The sequence below is a fragment of the Marmota monax genome, unplaced genomic scaffold (assembly GCF_021218885.2).
Source record: "Marmota monax isolate L192 unplaced genomic scaffold, Marmota_monax_Labrador192_F-V1.1 WCK01_AAM20220418_F8-fsc00346, whole genome shotgun sequence".
Taxonomy (NCBI): domain Eukaryota; kingdom Metazoa; phylum Chordata; class Mammalia; order Rodentia; family Sciuridae; genus Marmota; species Marmota monax.
The window spans coordinates 798,965-812,636 of NW_026692698.1; the positions used below are offsets into that span (position 1 = coordinate 798,965).

A 13,672-nucleotide genomic window follows, 5' to 3' on the forward strand; every position below is an offset into this window, starting at 1 on the left:
AATATTTTTTGTTGTTGTTGTAGGTGGACATAACACCTCTGTTTTTACGTGGTGCTGAGGATTGAACTCTCAGTACCTCTGCATGCTAGATGAGTGCTCTACCTCTGAGCCACAACCCCAGCCCTAGAACTTTCTTTTATCATTACAAGTCCCTCTTGATCTCTAATAATAACCCTTGCCTTAAAGTTGAGTTTGTCTGGGGCTGGGATTGTGGCTCAGCTTTAGAGTGCTTGCCTAGCATGTGCGAGGCCACAGGTTCGATCCTCAGCACCACATAAAAATAAATAAAATAAAGATATCCTATCTAACTACAACTAAAAAATATTTTTTAAAAAAAGTTGAGTTTGTCTAATATTAACATTGCCTCACAAGCTGTCTTTGTATTGTGCAAGGTATATCCTTTTCTAGCCTAACAGCATCTTACTACTTCACAGTTTTGTGATTTCATGACATATTTGCAAAGTCATTGATACCTTTTAGTTCTAAATTACAACACTAACAAAAGAAAAAAAAATAGAAGACTAGGGGTGTAGTTCAGTGGCAGAGCATGTGCTTAGTATGCACAAGGCCCTATGTTTGATCCCCAGTACCAAAATACAAGTAAACAAATATTTGGAAAAAAAGAAAGAAAGAAAAGCAATCAAGGAGATATGAATGAGACTAAGTCATGGATAAAGCCTTTAGACTGACTTGTATTCTCTGTAGACAATATGTTTCTCAAAAAACAAAGGTTTCAGCTAGGCTTAGACAAATCAGCACATGTCATCAACATAATGCCCACTCATGTAGGTTATGCCTAATAGGCACCAAATCAGAAAACTGTTTATTCACAAACAGATGCTAATCACACAAGCACACTGGAGGATACTGTACAAATTAGTCATATAAATTTAAGTGGTAATAGAACCATTTTGAGTCACATTATTTTACTGTCCAAGAGACTCCTTCCATGGTCAGAGGGAGTGGGCACTCTGAGTTCTCACTCCTCAGCGCTCTGCGTGCTGACATAGTCCTGCAGAAGCGCCTGCACCTCTGCCCGCCGGCTCATCTTGGTGGCCTTGCCCTGGAAGCGGCCTTTCTTCCCTGCTCCTTTGCCTTCCAGGACCTCAGCCACCCTGAGGAACAGAGATGCAGTCAGAGAGCTGGTCCTTGAGGGAAAAAACACAAAAACACAAGGGCGGCCCTGGGATCTAGGGGAGGAAGAATAATAATTTCTAGAAGTCCTTCTTAAAAACACCTGCACAGGGCTGGGACTATCACTCAGTTAGTAGAGTGCTTGCCTGGCATGTACAAGGCCATGGGTTCTAACCTAGGACCACCAAAAATAAAAAAAAATACTTGCACACACACACACACACAAAAAAAAAAAAAAAAAAAAACTTGCACTAGAAGAGGGGAGTTCTAAGTTTCCCAATAGAAATGACAAATGTTTAGAGTTATGGAAACACTAATTACTCTGATTTGATCAATCACACATTGCATACCTGTATTCTCACACTATATACCATAAACATATATGTCAATGTCAATTTAAAGAGTTAAAAAAAATTAATAATACTTGTACATGTACACGATATGTACCAAGTTCGCTATAACAGTAAATAACTGCCCCAGAATCACAAAAAAAAAAAAAAGAAAGAAAAGAAAACAAATAACTTGAAACATGTCTATACATGGAAGCAAAATAAATTATGGTAATCTCCAGGGAGCAGGATGAGTATATACTAGGGACAAGGGGTTGCTGTGGGGAGCAGCAGTGACACAGCCAGGAGGGAGGTGGGGATGGTGGCAAACTGGAGAGTCCTGTGCTATCTGGGGAGTACGGCAGCTCAGTTCCTCATAGATACTATCATGTAGGTGTGTGGACCCAGAGTTACTGCTGGGTGTAGTGGTGCGTGCCTGTAATCCCCAGTGACTTGTGAGGCTGAGGCAGGATCAAAAGTTCAAGGCCAACCTCAGCAACTTAGTGAGACCTGTCTCAAAATAAAATACAGAAAAGGACTGGGGATGAAGCTCAGTGGTTAAGCACCCCTAAATCCAAACCCCAGTACAAAAAAAAAAGTAGCAAAATTTAAAACACTTCACAAGGCCAGGCCAAAGTAGTCTGTATGCGACATATGGCTGCCTGTTACTAATCTCTACTATAAATTCTTACATGGTCCTTCAATGTTTTTGATGAACACATATTCCAGAGCTAGTAGTAAGGACTCTGAAAACCCCTAATGCCAAAAAGATTTTGGGTTATATATTTCGATATATAATCTATAGATAATTTAAAATAGAAACATATAAACTTCTTTACGAGGGTAAAGAAGTCCAACAAAGTTCTCATTTTTTTCTATTTATTTATTTATTTGTTTGTTTGTTTACTTATTTATTTTACAGTGCTGGGAATCAAACCCCAGGGACACTCTACCCCTAAGCTGTATCTCCAGCCCTTTTTATTTTTTGAGACTGGTTTTGCTAAATTGCTGAGGTTGACCTCTTGAGTAGCTGGGATTACAGGTGTTTGCCTCTTCGTCCAACTGGAATCTAAATTTCTAAAAGAAAATATATAAGCACAGGAAATTTGGAGCCAAAGGAGCTGGGTTCAAGTCTCAGTTCTTCCACTTTAACTGTGAGACCTCAGGCACATGATACACTCCTGTCAAACCAGGAGTGGTAGTGGTGAGAACATCTCCGCTCAGCATACCTCACGTGTCTACAATATGAATCAAGGAGATGGCAGATATGAAAACCCTATTAACAGGTACAGGGCAGTATTATTAAATTAGTAGCTTACATGTTCTTCCTCTCACACAAGAAAGTCCATGTAGCATCAGAACCTATATAGCATTACCTGGGCCCCAGGGTTTCCACAGCCTCTGCTGGCCCTGCCAGTAAGAAGAGCCCAGCACCTTTCTCATCTCCCACAGTTAGGAAGAGGAGGGTCTCCTAGGAGGTAAAGCAAAGAGGTGAGCATATGTGGGGTCAACTCCCCTAAACCCTGGACTTTCCTCTGTCTCCAAGGATAGATATCTCCCATCAGACAGGCACAGTGATGCATACCTAAAGATGTGGCTCGGTGGTAAAGTACCTCTGAGTTCAATTCCCAGTTACAAAGCAAGCAAACAAAAAACAAAACCCAAAAAACAGATATCTCCCCTTAAACCACCAGTGATGCTGCTGATGAATGATGATGCAGCCCCTCCACACCTTTTTCACTAATGCCAAGAAACTTTTTGAGAGTAAAATATTTATGCTAATCATTAAGTAGGAGGCAGAAAGCTGGTGACCAGGACCAAGCATAATATGCCTTTTGTGGTCTTGTGAAAAAGAAAGTTCAGTAGTCCATTTTCAGAATATAGCATTTAGCCTTAATTGGATCCAACTGTAGCCATTTTTATTATAGCCTTTCCCTTTCCCCCACCCCACTACCATTTTAAAATTAGCCAATGTGTAGATTATAATCCTGAACTGTTCTATCAGAGCAAGGGACAGTACTTCATTAGGGACAAAAGCAGGGGGACTCCCCGCACAAGTGTACTTGCCCCTCAAGATTCCTTCTGGGGGCACACCCTTCTGCAGAAGAGCAATTTTTGCTATCTTCTTTTGAGCACATTTTATTTCATGAAGCACCTTGGTATTTCTCTCCCCCTTTTTTTTTTTTGTTGCAGTGCTGGGACTTGAACCCAGGGCTTCATGTATGCCAGGCAAGCACTCTACCACTGAGTCACATTCCCAGCTCAGCACCTTGGTATTTCTAACAGTTTGACTCCCATCAACTCTCCAACCTTCTGCCCACCAAGCACCCTGGGCTGCTACTGCTTAAATCACCATGTTTTCCTCTGCCTGGCTGCCTCTGCTCCCTTGTCTGTCTGATGACCTCTAAGCAATCTTCAAGGCTCCTCCACTGTAGCCTCCCCATCCTTTCAGATAATGTGCTCTTTTGCCTCTGTGTTTTTTTTGTTTTTGGGGTACCAGTGATTGAACTCAGGGGCACTCAATCACTGAACCACATTCCCAGACCTATTTTGTATTTTATTTAGAGACAGGGTCTTACTGAGTTGCCTTAGCACCTTGTTTTTGCTGAGGTTGGCTCTGAACTTGCAATCCTCCTTCCTCAGCCTCCTGAGCCACTGGGATTACAGTCATGAACCACTGTGCCCTGCTGCATCTGGCATGTATCAAATTATAAACCTGGATAAACACATTTGTCTCCCACACTAGAATGTGAGCCCCTTAAGAATCAGTACTGTCTACACAGAAGAATTATGAAGAGAGAAATATACAATGCTTGACCCACTTAAGGTATTCCAAAAAAAGGTTTTAGAGTTATTGTGAAAGAGAGACTTTACAATCTCTAAGCTATAGACTGTCAGAATGAGGAAGAGTAAGTGAAGCCAGAAGCAGAACAACATGGTTGGGATTACCTTTAAAAGGCTTGTCAAACCACCCCCACTCTTTTTCTTGAGACAAGGTCTCCCTATGTTGTTGAGGCTGGCCTTAAATTTGCAATCCTCCCACCTCGGCCTCTTGAGTATCTGGGATTACAGGCATGTACCACCACACCCAGCTACCCTATATTTCAGCACACACAAATCAGATGGCTCTGTGAAGCTAAAGCTCAGATAAAAGGAGCACAGAAGCTGATAAATGCCCCCAGAAAGATTAAGAGCATAGATGTAACTCAACACCTAAAACAGAGCTTGGTTCCTAAGATAGCGCTAACAAAACAGTACTGAATGAATTTCTGTTCCCTACTCTTCAAGTGTTAATATGGAGGAACTTCAGCTAAATTAATACTCCTCAGTTGTATGTCCCTAGGTCCCTACTTAGGGCAGAGTAGAGAATCTCATATTCCTCTTACCTCTGACCCAATTTCATTGGCAATGATATTCATGAACTCAGAATCACCCTCCTTCCTAGGACGAAGGACACAGACATAAGATTCAGGCTGGAGTGATTGCTGTAAAACTGCAGGAAGCCTGGCTCCTCATGAGGCTGGTCTCACTGCTGCCTGTTTCAGCATGTAATGTCCCAGACCCCTTAGCAAAGAGAGAGTTCTGACTGAAGGCCACCAAAATATCTTTCTCAGCCTTAGCAATTCAGAAATAAGGGAAGCGTTTGTTTTTGTCTCCCTTAAATAGGATTCACCAGAATAAGAGATCTATTAGCTGGTGAAGGAAGAGAGGGAAGGTGTTAATGAAAGTTACAAGGTTACAGTAAAGTGCTATGATCAAACCCAGAAAATCTGGTTTCTTTAGGGCCTACGGGTCTATTCAGCCTTGAGGATACCAGTGAGCAACCCACCTCCTACTGTGCCCTGCACACAGGGGAGATGCTGAGCCGAAGCCCAACACAGCTTTCTGCATTCTCTCTAGCTCCTAATTTCTTACCTGTGTAGTACGACCACACCTCCCCAGTCTGGGCTATTCCTGAGACAATGAGCAATGTGCACAGCCAGGTCTCTGAGAAGATTCAGGTTATTCTGAAATGGATGTGATAAGTAGACAGATAAAAAGGATAACACAAGAGAACACCAACTTTCTTCCTCCTCCTTCTCCCTTCACTATCCCCTTCTACAAACCCCATCTAAGCCCCCTGCTTAGGCCCAGGGCTGAGTCTGGAGTCTATTATAGGCAGATCCTAGGCCCTTTTCACTCTCTAAAGAATAAATCACCTTCTGTAGGAGTTTGGAGGAGTTCTGGAGCTTTTTCACTGCTTCCACATGATCTTCTGCTCCACACCTGCAAAGAAAGGTCAGCGGAGACCAGCCAAACTGGTTATCCAGCATTAGGGGTATAAATTAATGATGCCTGATAGGGACCTGGGAATATTTTGAGGAGTCCCCTTAGGCAAGTGGGAGAAAGGATACAAGGGAACAAACCATTTTGTGTGGCTCTGGTTTATTATCCAAAGCACTTTATTGTTTATGGCTGCATCTTACTTCCTAGAAGTAAGAACTTAATCTGTCTATCTTAGATAGGAGAGCTAAGCCCCAAGGTGTCCAGGACCTGAGGAAGGGGAAGCAACTAAAGGGGACATACTTAAGCAGAGTGGTCAGTGCCTTTTCAGTTCCATGACTTCTCTCCATCCACTTCAGCACCCGGTTCCCAGCCAGAAATATCAGGTTGGTTTTGTTCTTTTTCCCCTTCTCAGTACCCAGAATCTTTATGACCTACATGAAGGGGATAACACACTCAAACATGGATAAACCACAGTGGGTCTTGGGACCTGGGGACAGAAGAGACCTAGAACTCCTCCCCAGCTCTAAAGCAATGAAGAAGATTCCATTTAGGACTCCTTAATTGACCCCTCTACCATTCCCAGCCCTGTTGTAATCCCCTAGGACCCAATAATCTCTCCTGAAACTACTCAACAGTCCTTCCACACCTACCTGAAGGTCACTGAGATTGTTTACATGAGTCCCACAGCACATGTTGGAATCAACACCCTCAATGGTAACAACTCGAATGGGTCCAGCATGATCATCTGGTAATCCCCGGCCTCTCACCTGGAATAGAGGGGAGAGAGAAGAGCTGTCTGAATTTTGATGAGACCTTGGAAAGCCATTCAACAGAAGCCAGGCCCCTGCCTCTCCCCTCACCTTCTCCACCTCAGGATCATCCAGGCTCAGTTCTTGCACACTCACAGGCAACCGATCTCTGATTTTTTCATTGACACTCTGCTCAATTGTAGCTACTTGTTCTGCAGTCACAGAGGGGCTGTCCAGCTCAATTACACTCCGGAGTCTCCCTAACTCCCTGCCAGAAGAGAACGAGTGGTCACAGGATGTTACAAACAATAAAGTTTACAAAGTACTGGGCATGGTGGCACATATCTATTTAATCCCAGCTACTCAGGGGACTAGAGTAGGAGAATCATAAATTTGAGGGCAGGCTGGGCAATTCAGCAAGACTTTGTCTCAAAAAATAGAAAGCGCTGAGGATGTAGCTCAGCAGTGCAACATGCATGTGTGAGGCCCTGGATTCAATCCCTAATATAGAAAAAAAAAAAAAAGTTTGCAAAAGAATGCTCATATAAATCATTTTATTTAATCCTCACAAAAATCCCTCAAGGTAGGGAATTGTCGTTCCTACTTTATGGGTGTAAAGGTTAACAAGAAATACGATCAAAGTCATGCTGCCAGTATGTGGTAGGGGCGGGTTCACCCTCTAGATCTCTGAGCTCCAAAGTCCATGTTCTTTCCCAAGCAAAGGCAGATGTCTCTTCTCTCACCATTAAAAAACACAGGTCAATCCTCCACCCAATCTTTAAGAATACGAGAACACAGCCAATTTTGAAGACTACCCTTTCTTTTATCCTCCTATTCCCAACCTATTATAGGGAACAGACCTAGCTAGTATCAATGCCCTACAGTTAGTCCCGTGCCTCCTGCTCACCATGATGTTGTCTTCAACCCAAATAGACTGTCAGCCACTGCTGTGATGAGATGCTGCCCTAAGCATGGAGCAAGAGACACGAGAAAAATGAAAAACCCAGACAGCCACATATTCCCCAAATGATATATCACAGAAATTCTCCTTGTTGAATACCCGGTTAATCACTTTAGATATTTTATTGAAAATCATCACAAGAATTCTACAAGATGTTTTATCATGCTATTTCACAAGAATCTGCCAAGGCAACATAGCTTATCAGAGGCAGGATTTTAATTCAAATTCAATGTATAATATTCATTCATTCAACATATATTTACTGAGTACCTTCCACAGGCAAAGTACAGGGCTTGAATGAGAGATGCAGCAGCATTCTTAATTGATGATGACAATAAGGAAAGAGAGGAGAAAGAAGGGGAGAAATAATTAACTATGAAGGAAGAAGGAACAAGACAGTCAAAGCCCTTGAAGAAGCTGGGCCTAGTGGCACATGGCTGTTATCCTAGCCACTTGGAAGGCTAACAAAGGGAGGCCAGCCTGGGCAAAGCAAGACTCTGTCTCAAAATAAAATATAATTGGGCTAGGGACATAGGTCAGTTGGTACAATGCTTGCCTTGCATGCACAAGGCCCTGGGTTCAATCCCCAGCACTGCCAAATAATAATAATAATAATAATAATAATAATAATAATAATAAAATAAATACAATATGGGCTGGGGATATAGCTCAGTTAGTACAGTGCTTGCCTCATATGCACAAGGCCCTGGGTTCAATCCCAAGCACCTCAAAAAAATAAATAAATAGATAGATAGATAGATAGATAGATAGATAAAATAGGATTGGGGATGTAGCTCAATGGTAGAGCATTTGCCTAGCATGTGCAAGGCCTGCATTCAACATGGTGGCACACACCTGTAATCCCAGCAATCCAGGAAGCTGAGGCAGGAAGATCACAAGTTCAAGACTAGCCTCAGCAATTTAGCAAGGCCCTAAGCAACAAAGTGAGACCCTGTCTCAAAAAACAAAAAAAAATTTTAAAAAGGGGGGCTGAGGATATAACTCAATGGTAAAGCACTCCTGGGTTATACAGCACAAGAGGGAGAGAGGTACCAGATGAGACTAGAGCAGTAGATAAGGGCAGCCACAGCAGAGATTTGTAGGCCATGAGAAATTTGGCTTTACACAAAAAACTAAAGGAAGCCTTTGAAAAACTTTAAGCAGCTAGGCATGGTGGCGCATGGAGGATCACCAAGCCCCTTTCTCAAAATAAAAAATAAAACAGGTTAAGGATATAGTTCAGTGGTACAGTCCTGGCTTCAATCCCCACTAACATCACTCTCACCCCAAAGAAAAAAGAAATGAAAAGAAAACTTTAATCAAAGGATTGACACAACCACATTTCCTTTTTTAAAAAAAAATATATATATATATATTTTTAGTTGTAGATGGACACAATAACTTTATTTATTTTTTATGTGGTGCTGGGGATTGAACCCAGTGCCTCATACGTGTGAGGCAAGCTCTCCACCACTGAGCTACATACAATCCCAGCCCCACATTTCCTTTTTTAAGACTGTTCTGTACCTGGAGTGGTGGTGAACACCTATAATCCCAGTCAGTGACTTGGGAAGCCAAGCCAAGAGAATGGCAAATTCAAGGACAGCCTCAGCAACTTACTGAGACCCTGTCTCAAATTTTTTTTAAAATATAGAAAAATAAAGGGTTGGAAATATACCTCAGTGGTATAGCACCACTGGGTTCAATCCCCAGTACCTTGAAAAAATAAAAATAAAACAGATTCCTCTGTACTATGTGGAAGACCCTGGGTTCAATCCTTAGTACAAAAAAAAAAACAAAAAAAACACAAAGGTTGTTCTGATTGCTGTGTGGAAAACAGGGTAGGGCAGAGGAAGATTGAATGTGCAAAGGTCTAGGGCCAAGACAGTGAAAACTGGGTCTAGGATGATTACTTTGACAATGGAACAAAGTGAAAAGATATTTAGAAGACAAACCAAAAGAACATAGTGATTGATTAGCTATCCCCAAAAGAGCATCTGAAACAAATTCTAGGATTTGAAATTTGGCTTTACACAAAGAACTAAAGGAAGCCTTTGAAAAACTTTATGCAGCCAGGCATAGTAGACACAGAAGCCCAGGACTAAACATACAGGATCCTGATGGAAAACAAGGATGGACATTTTGAGTTTGAAAAGCCTGTGAGACATTCAGGTAGAAATATCAAGTTGGAAATTGGTAATACTTAGAACCAGCAATTAGTCTGATATTTTTACTTAAATTGTTCATTTTGCTTTTAAAACATATAATATTCTGCCTGAATCAGAGCTGATTCTGTCTCTTCCAAAAGGTTACCTCCTAGAGAATCCAAACTGCATCTCAAATCATCATGACAGTCTAATACATGGCAACTGCACCTCCAGATGTCCCACATCCTGCCTCACTTACCTGAATGCTGCTGCATGTGATCAAACCTCCGCTCCCAGTCAACCTGGACCTGAACCTGGCTCCCAGGGGCCAGAGGTGTCTGTATGAAATGATCAGCCTGGGCTCCCCGGCGGGTCACTCTCAGTACAGAGATGTCATTGATTGTACCACGGTCATCAGGCTGGGGAAAAGAAGTAATCAAGGAGAAGACAGGGCTCACCATACCTCCTAGATACAAAGACTCTCTAGGGAAAGTTTATGAGAGACAGACCCTAAATTTGACCTCCCTAAAGGAGGAGAAGGCAATGCCCAATGAGGTAGGCCCACTTTATTCCAAAAGGATTCTTTGTCCTCCTTACTCTGAACACATGTGTTTTATTTTTCAGGACAGAGTAATAGAATTTGAACAGAAAGAAACTGTAAGTATAGCAATAAAGGTTTTTTATTTTTTGGGGCTGAGGATGTGGCTCAAGCGGTAGCACGCTCGCCTGGCATGTGTGCGGCCCGGGTTCGATCCTCAGCACCACATACAAACAAAGATGTTGTGTCTGCCGAAAAACTAAAAAATGGATATTAAAATTCTCTCTCTCTCTCTTTAAAAAAAAAAAAGATGGTGGGTGTTACAATGGTGGGAACTGGGGAAAAGGTGCTCAGGACTCCTCTGTGGTAGTTCTACTAAATGACACTTGAATCTACAATTATCTCAATAAAAATAGCTGCAAAATATTTAAAAAAAAAAAAAAAAGATTTTTGATTTTTAGTAAAACCCAAAGAAACTTTATCCTAACTGTTTTCACAGTTTAGTGTTTTTTTTTTGTTTTTTTTTTTTTTGCTGCTGTTGTTGTTTGTGGTGCTGGGGATTGAAGAGCCAGGGCCTTGTGCATGCAAGGCAAGCACTCTACCAACTGAGCTGTATCCCCAGCCCCTGTTTTTGTTTTTTTAATGAGGGATTGAACCCAGGGACACTTACTAAGCTACATCCCCAGTCCTTTTTATTTTTTTAAGACAGGGTCTTACAATGTTGCTTAGGGCCTAATTTGTTGACACTAGCCTCAAACTTGCAATCCTTCTGCCTCAGCCTCCTGAATCACTGACATTATAGGTGTGTATCAAATTCCTTTTTTTTTTTTGGTACCAGGAATTGAACCCAGGGGTGTTAACCACTGAGCCACTTCCACAGTCCTTTTTCATATTTTTATTTTGAGACAGGGCATAAGTTGGTGAGGCTAGCTTTGAACTTATGATCCTCCTGCCCCAAGATCCTGAGTCACTGGGATTATAGGCATGGGCCACTATGCCCAGCCTAAATTTTTATCTTTAATAGTCTCTAAAATTATGTGAATTTCCCAGCCTTCAACCATTCCATCTTCTGCACTGCTGCTAGAATTAGATTCAACAATATTCATTCATTTAGAAAAGTACCAAGTACTTATGATACTGTGCCAGCCCAAGAATACAATGTAAACAATAGGGATCCCTCCTGGAATTTAAGAGTCTACAGAAAAACACAGACATGCAGTCAATTGCAATAAGATCTACAAACTGCCACAGAATTTAAATAAACATGGTGTTAGAGAAGCTGAAAAGAAAGAGACCTAAGTCTTAGGATATCAAGGAGGATTTCCTGAAAGAAGTGATGTCTAAAACAAGACCTTTTACAGATACCTGAAGTTATAGATTTTCCTTTAGCAGATCAGGAAACCTCCATGTTGAAAAAAATTACTATAATGATGACACTAATATGAAACTGAAACTTTCTCACTTGCAAATCTATTAAACATGATCTCACATGTCACTTCTTTTGTAAAAATATTTTTTAGTTGTTGATGGATCTTTTATTATTTATTTACTTTTTAATATGTGGTACTGAGAATCAAACCCAATGCTAGGCAAGCACTCTACCACTGAGCTACCACCCCAGCTCCCATATTACCTCTCTATGTAAGAACCAATAAATTTATCAATATCATCTCTAGCCTGTCATCAACATACCCTATAGGGTCCAAGCATATTAGACTATGTATGACTAAAGAGACTTAAATTCTTTCAGCCTTTGCTGCCTTTATGATATTATTCCTGCTAGAAAAATCTCTTCTATAATGCCAACCTTTGGTGTTACTGTTCTAATCTTCTGTGTTCACAATCTACCTTTTTTTTTTTTCTTTTTGTGGTACTGAGATTGAACCCAGGAACACTTTACTTCTAAAATACAATCCAGCTTTTACTTTTTTTTTAGTAGTGGAGATTGAACCCGGAGCACTCTACCACTAAGCCACATCCCCAGCCCTTTTTTTTTTTCAGATAGGGTCTCTCTAATTTGCCCAAGCTGACCTTGAACTTTTGATCCTTCTGCCTTGGAATCCTGAATCTCTAGGATTATAGGCTTGCACCTCCATGCCCAGCATCTCAGTCCTATATTTAAATTTTGAAAATAGGTCTTCATAAGTTGCTGAGGCTGGCCTCGAATTAGGGATCCTCCTACTTCAGCCTTCCCAGTAGGGGATATTACTCAAGTGTTTCACTGCACAGGGCTACATTGCGTTCACACCTCTAGTCTCTACTCCATTAGAACACAGAAATGGCTGTCCTCTGTTTTGCTACTGTAACCCATCTACCTTTCCTTAACTCCTCAGAGGCTTCTTTTTCTGTCCCTGTCACATATACTATGCTAATTCTCATCTAGGGCCTTTGTACTGTCTGCCTAGAATCTTAGCCCTTTCCCAGCACCATCAGATAAATAACTGCAATGGTCACTCCTCCCTTCATTTAGGACTATACTGAAATAATTTGCCTCCTATTCAGGAAAGCATCCTATCACTCCCTTTACTTGGCTTTATTTTTATTTACATTATTTGTGCCTGGGCAATGGTTATCTCTAGTATGTATGCAGACACACTGTCTTGTTCCCCTTGATCTTTGGAGACTGGAATAATACTGAGTGTGTTGTATCTAGGTATTTATTGGTTTTTAAAAAAAGTTAAATGAATAATAAAATGAATTGAACTAATGTCCATCTGAATTAATTACGGCTAAGAAGGACAGGAGAGCATTTTCCGCCCGAGGACGAAGAAATTAGGGGTTTATTGGGTGAGGTTGAGGGGACAAGCCTGGTACCTGTCCCCCGCCCTCAGGGAAAAGCAGCGTGTCTTCCAACACCACATGGAAACCGCTCAGCGCTTCTTTCTTGCCGTTGCTCCCATCGGTCTGCAGCTCCGCCGGCTGACAGGAGACCACGGTGGTGACGAACTGGGCAGAGAGAGATGAGAAAATAAACTCCAAGCCTTCTCCACTCGGAGACTGAAGCCTATCTCCTCACACCCTCTTCCCCAAACCGCCCTGTCGGTGGGGCAGCATCAGATCCCCCTCCCAAAAGGCCGCACCTCCCGGGCGTAGCTGTCCCGCTGACACAGGAACGCCATTACCGTCACCCAAGACCCGGGAACACGCGCACGCAGAAAAGCTATAGAGCGGACGGACAGCGACGCGGGACAAACTTCATTACGTCTCTGCGCAGACGCCGGAAAGTGAAGGAAGGGGTGTGGTTTGGCCAAATTTACAGAAAACGCGAATTGTAGGAGTTCTGGGTTTATTTTTATTTCTTTGTAACTGTTTTAACATTGAAAAACAAAGATTAAAAAAAAAAAAAAGAAAAGAAAACAACATAAAACTTGGCAGCCTGAACTTGTCAAGAGCTCATAGCTCATTATCCCTTTGGGCCCCTGGATTACTTGTAATCCTGCAGGTCAAATCCTCCTTGTAGGGGTGGGAATGATACTGGTTTAGATAAAGAATAGGCCTGCCAGGCAGGTGCGGTGGCACACTCCCGTAATCTCAGTGGCTTGGTGAGG

The 13,672-nt window shown here is 41.9% G+C and overlaps 1 protein-coding gene across 2 annotated transcripts; it reads right to left on the reverse strand.

Moving 5' to 3' along the window:
- Window positions 1-786: 786 nt before the first annotated feature.
- On the reverse strand, window positions 787-13,347 carry Aarsd1 (alanyl-tRNA synthetase domain containing 1). Of its 2 annotated transcripts, XM_046446605.2 has the most exons (12): window positions 13,205-13,347; window positions 12,939-13,070; window positions 9,846-10,005; window positions 7,386-7,443; window positions 6,590-6,746; window positions 6,380-6,496; window positions 6,030-6,160; window positions 5,663-5,729; window positions 5,379-5,470; window positions 4,850-4,904; window positions 2,840-2,934; window positions 787-1,115 (listed from the first exon to the last, which is right to left on the reverse strand). In XM_046446605.2, exons 1-12 carry the CDS (start codon window positions 13,241-13,243, stop codon window positions 980-982), a joined length of 1,239 nt encoding a protein of 412 aa, XP_046302561.1. In that variant the 5' UTR covers window positions 13,244-13,347; the 3' UTR covers window positions 787-979. The 2 variants fall into 2 exon arrangements, with proteins under 2 accessions (XP_046302561.1, XP_058435945.1); XM_058579962.1 differs by lacking the exon at window positions 2,840-2,934 and having other exon boundaries at window positions 973-1,115.
- Window positions 13,348-13,672: the final 325 nt, after the last annotated feature.

Coding starts and splice junctions, on each gene's coding strand:
- Aarsd1 (XM_046446605.2), bottom strand. CDS start 13,243: ATGGCGTTCCTGTGTCAGCGGGACAGCTACGCCCGGGAG. Junction 7,444..9,845: donor TCACATGCAGCAGCATTCAG/GTAAGTGAGGCA, acceptor CTCCATGCTTAG/GGCAGCATCTCATCACAGCA. Junction 6,747..7,385: donor GGGTTGAAGACAACATCATG/GTGAGCAGGAGG, acceptor CTCTTCTGGCAG/GGAGTTAGGGAGACTCCGGA.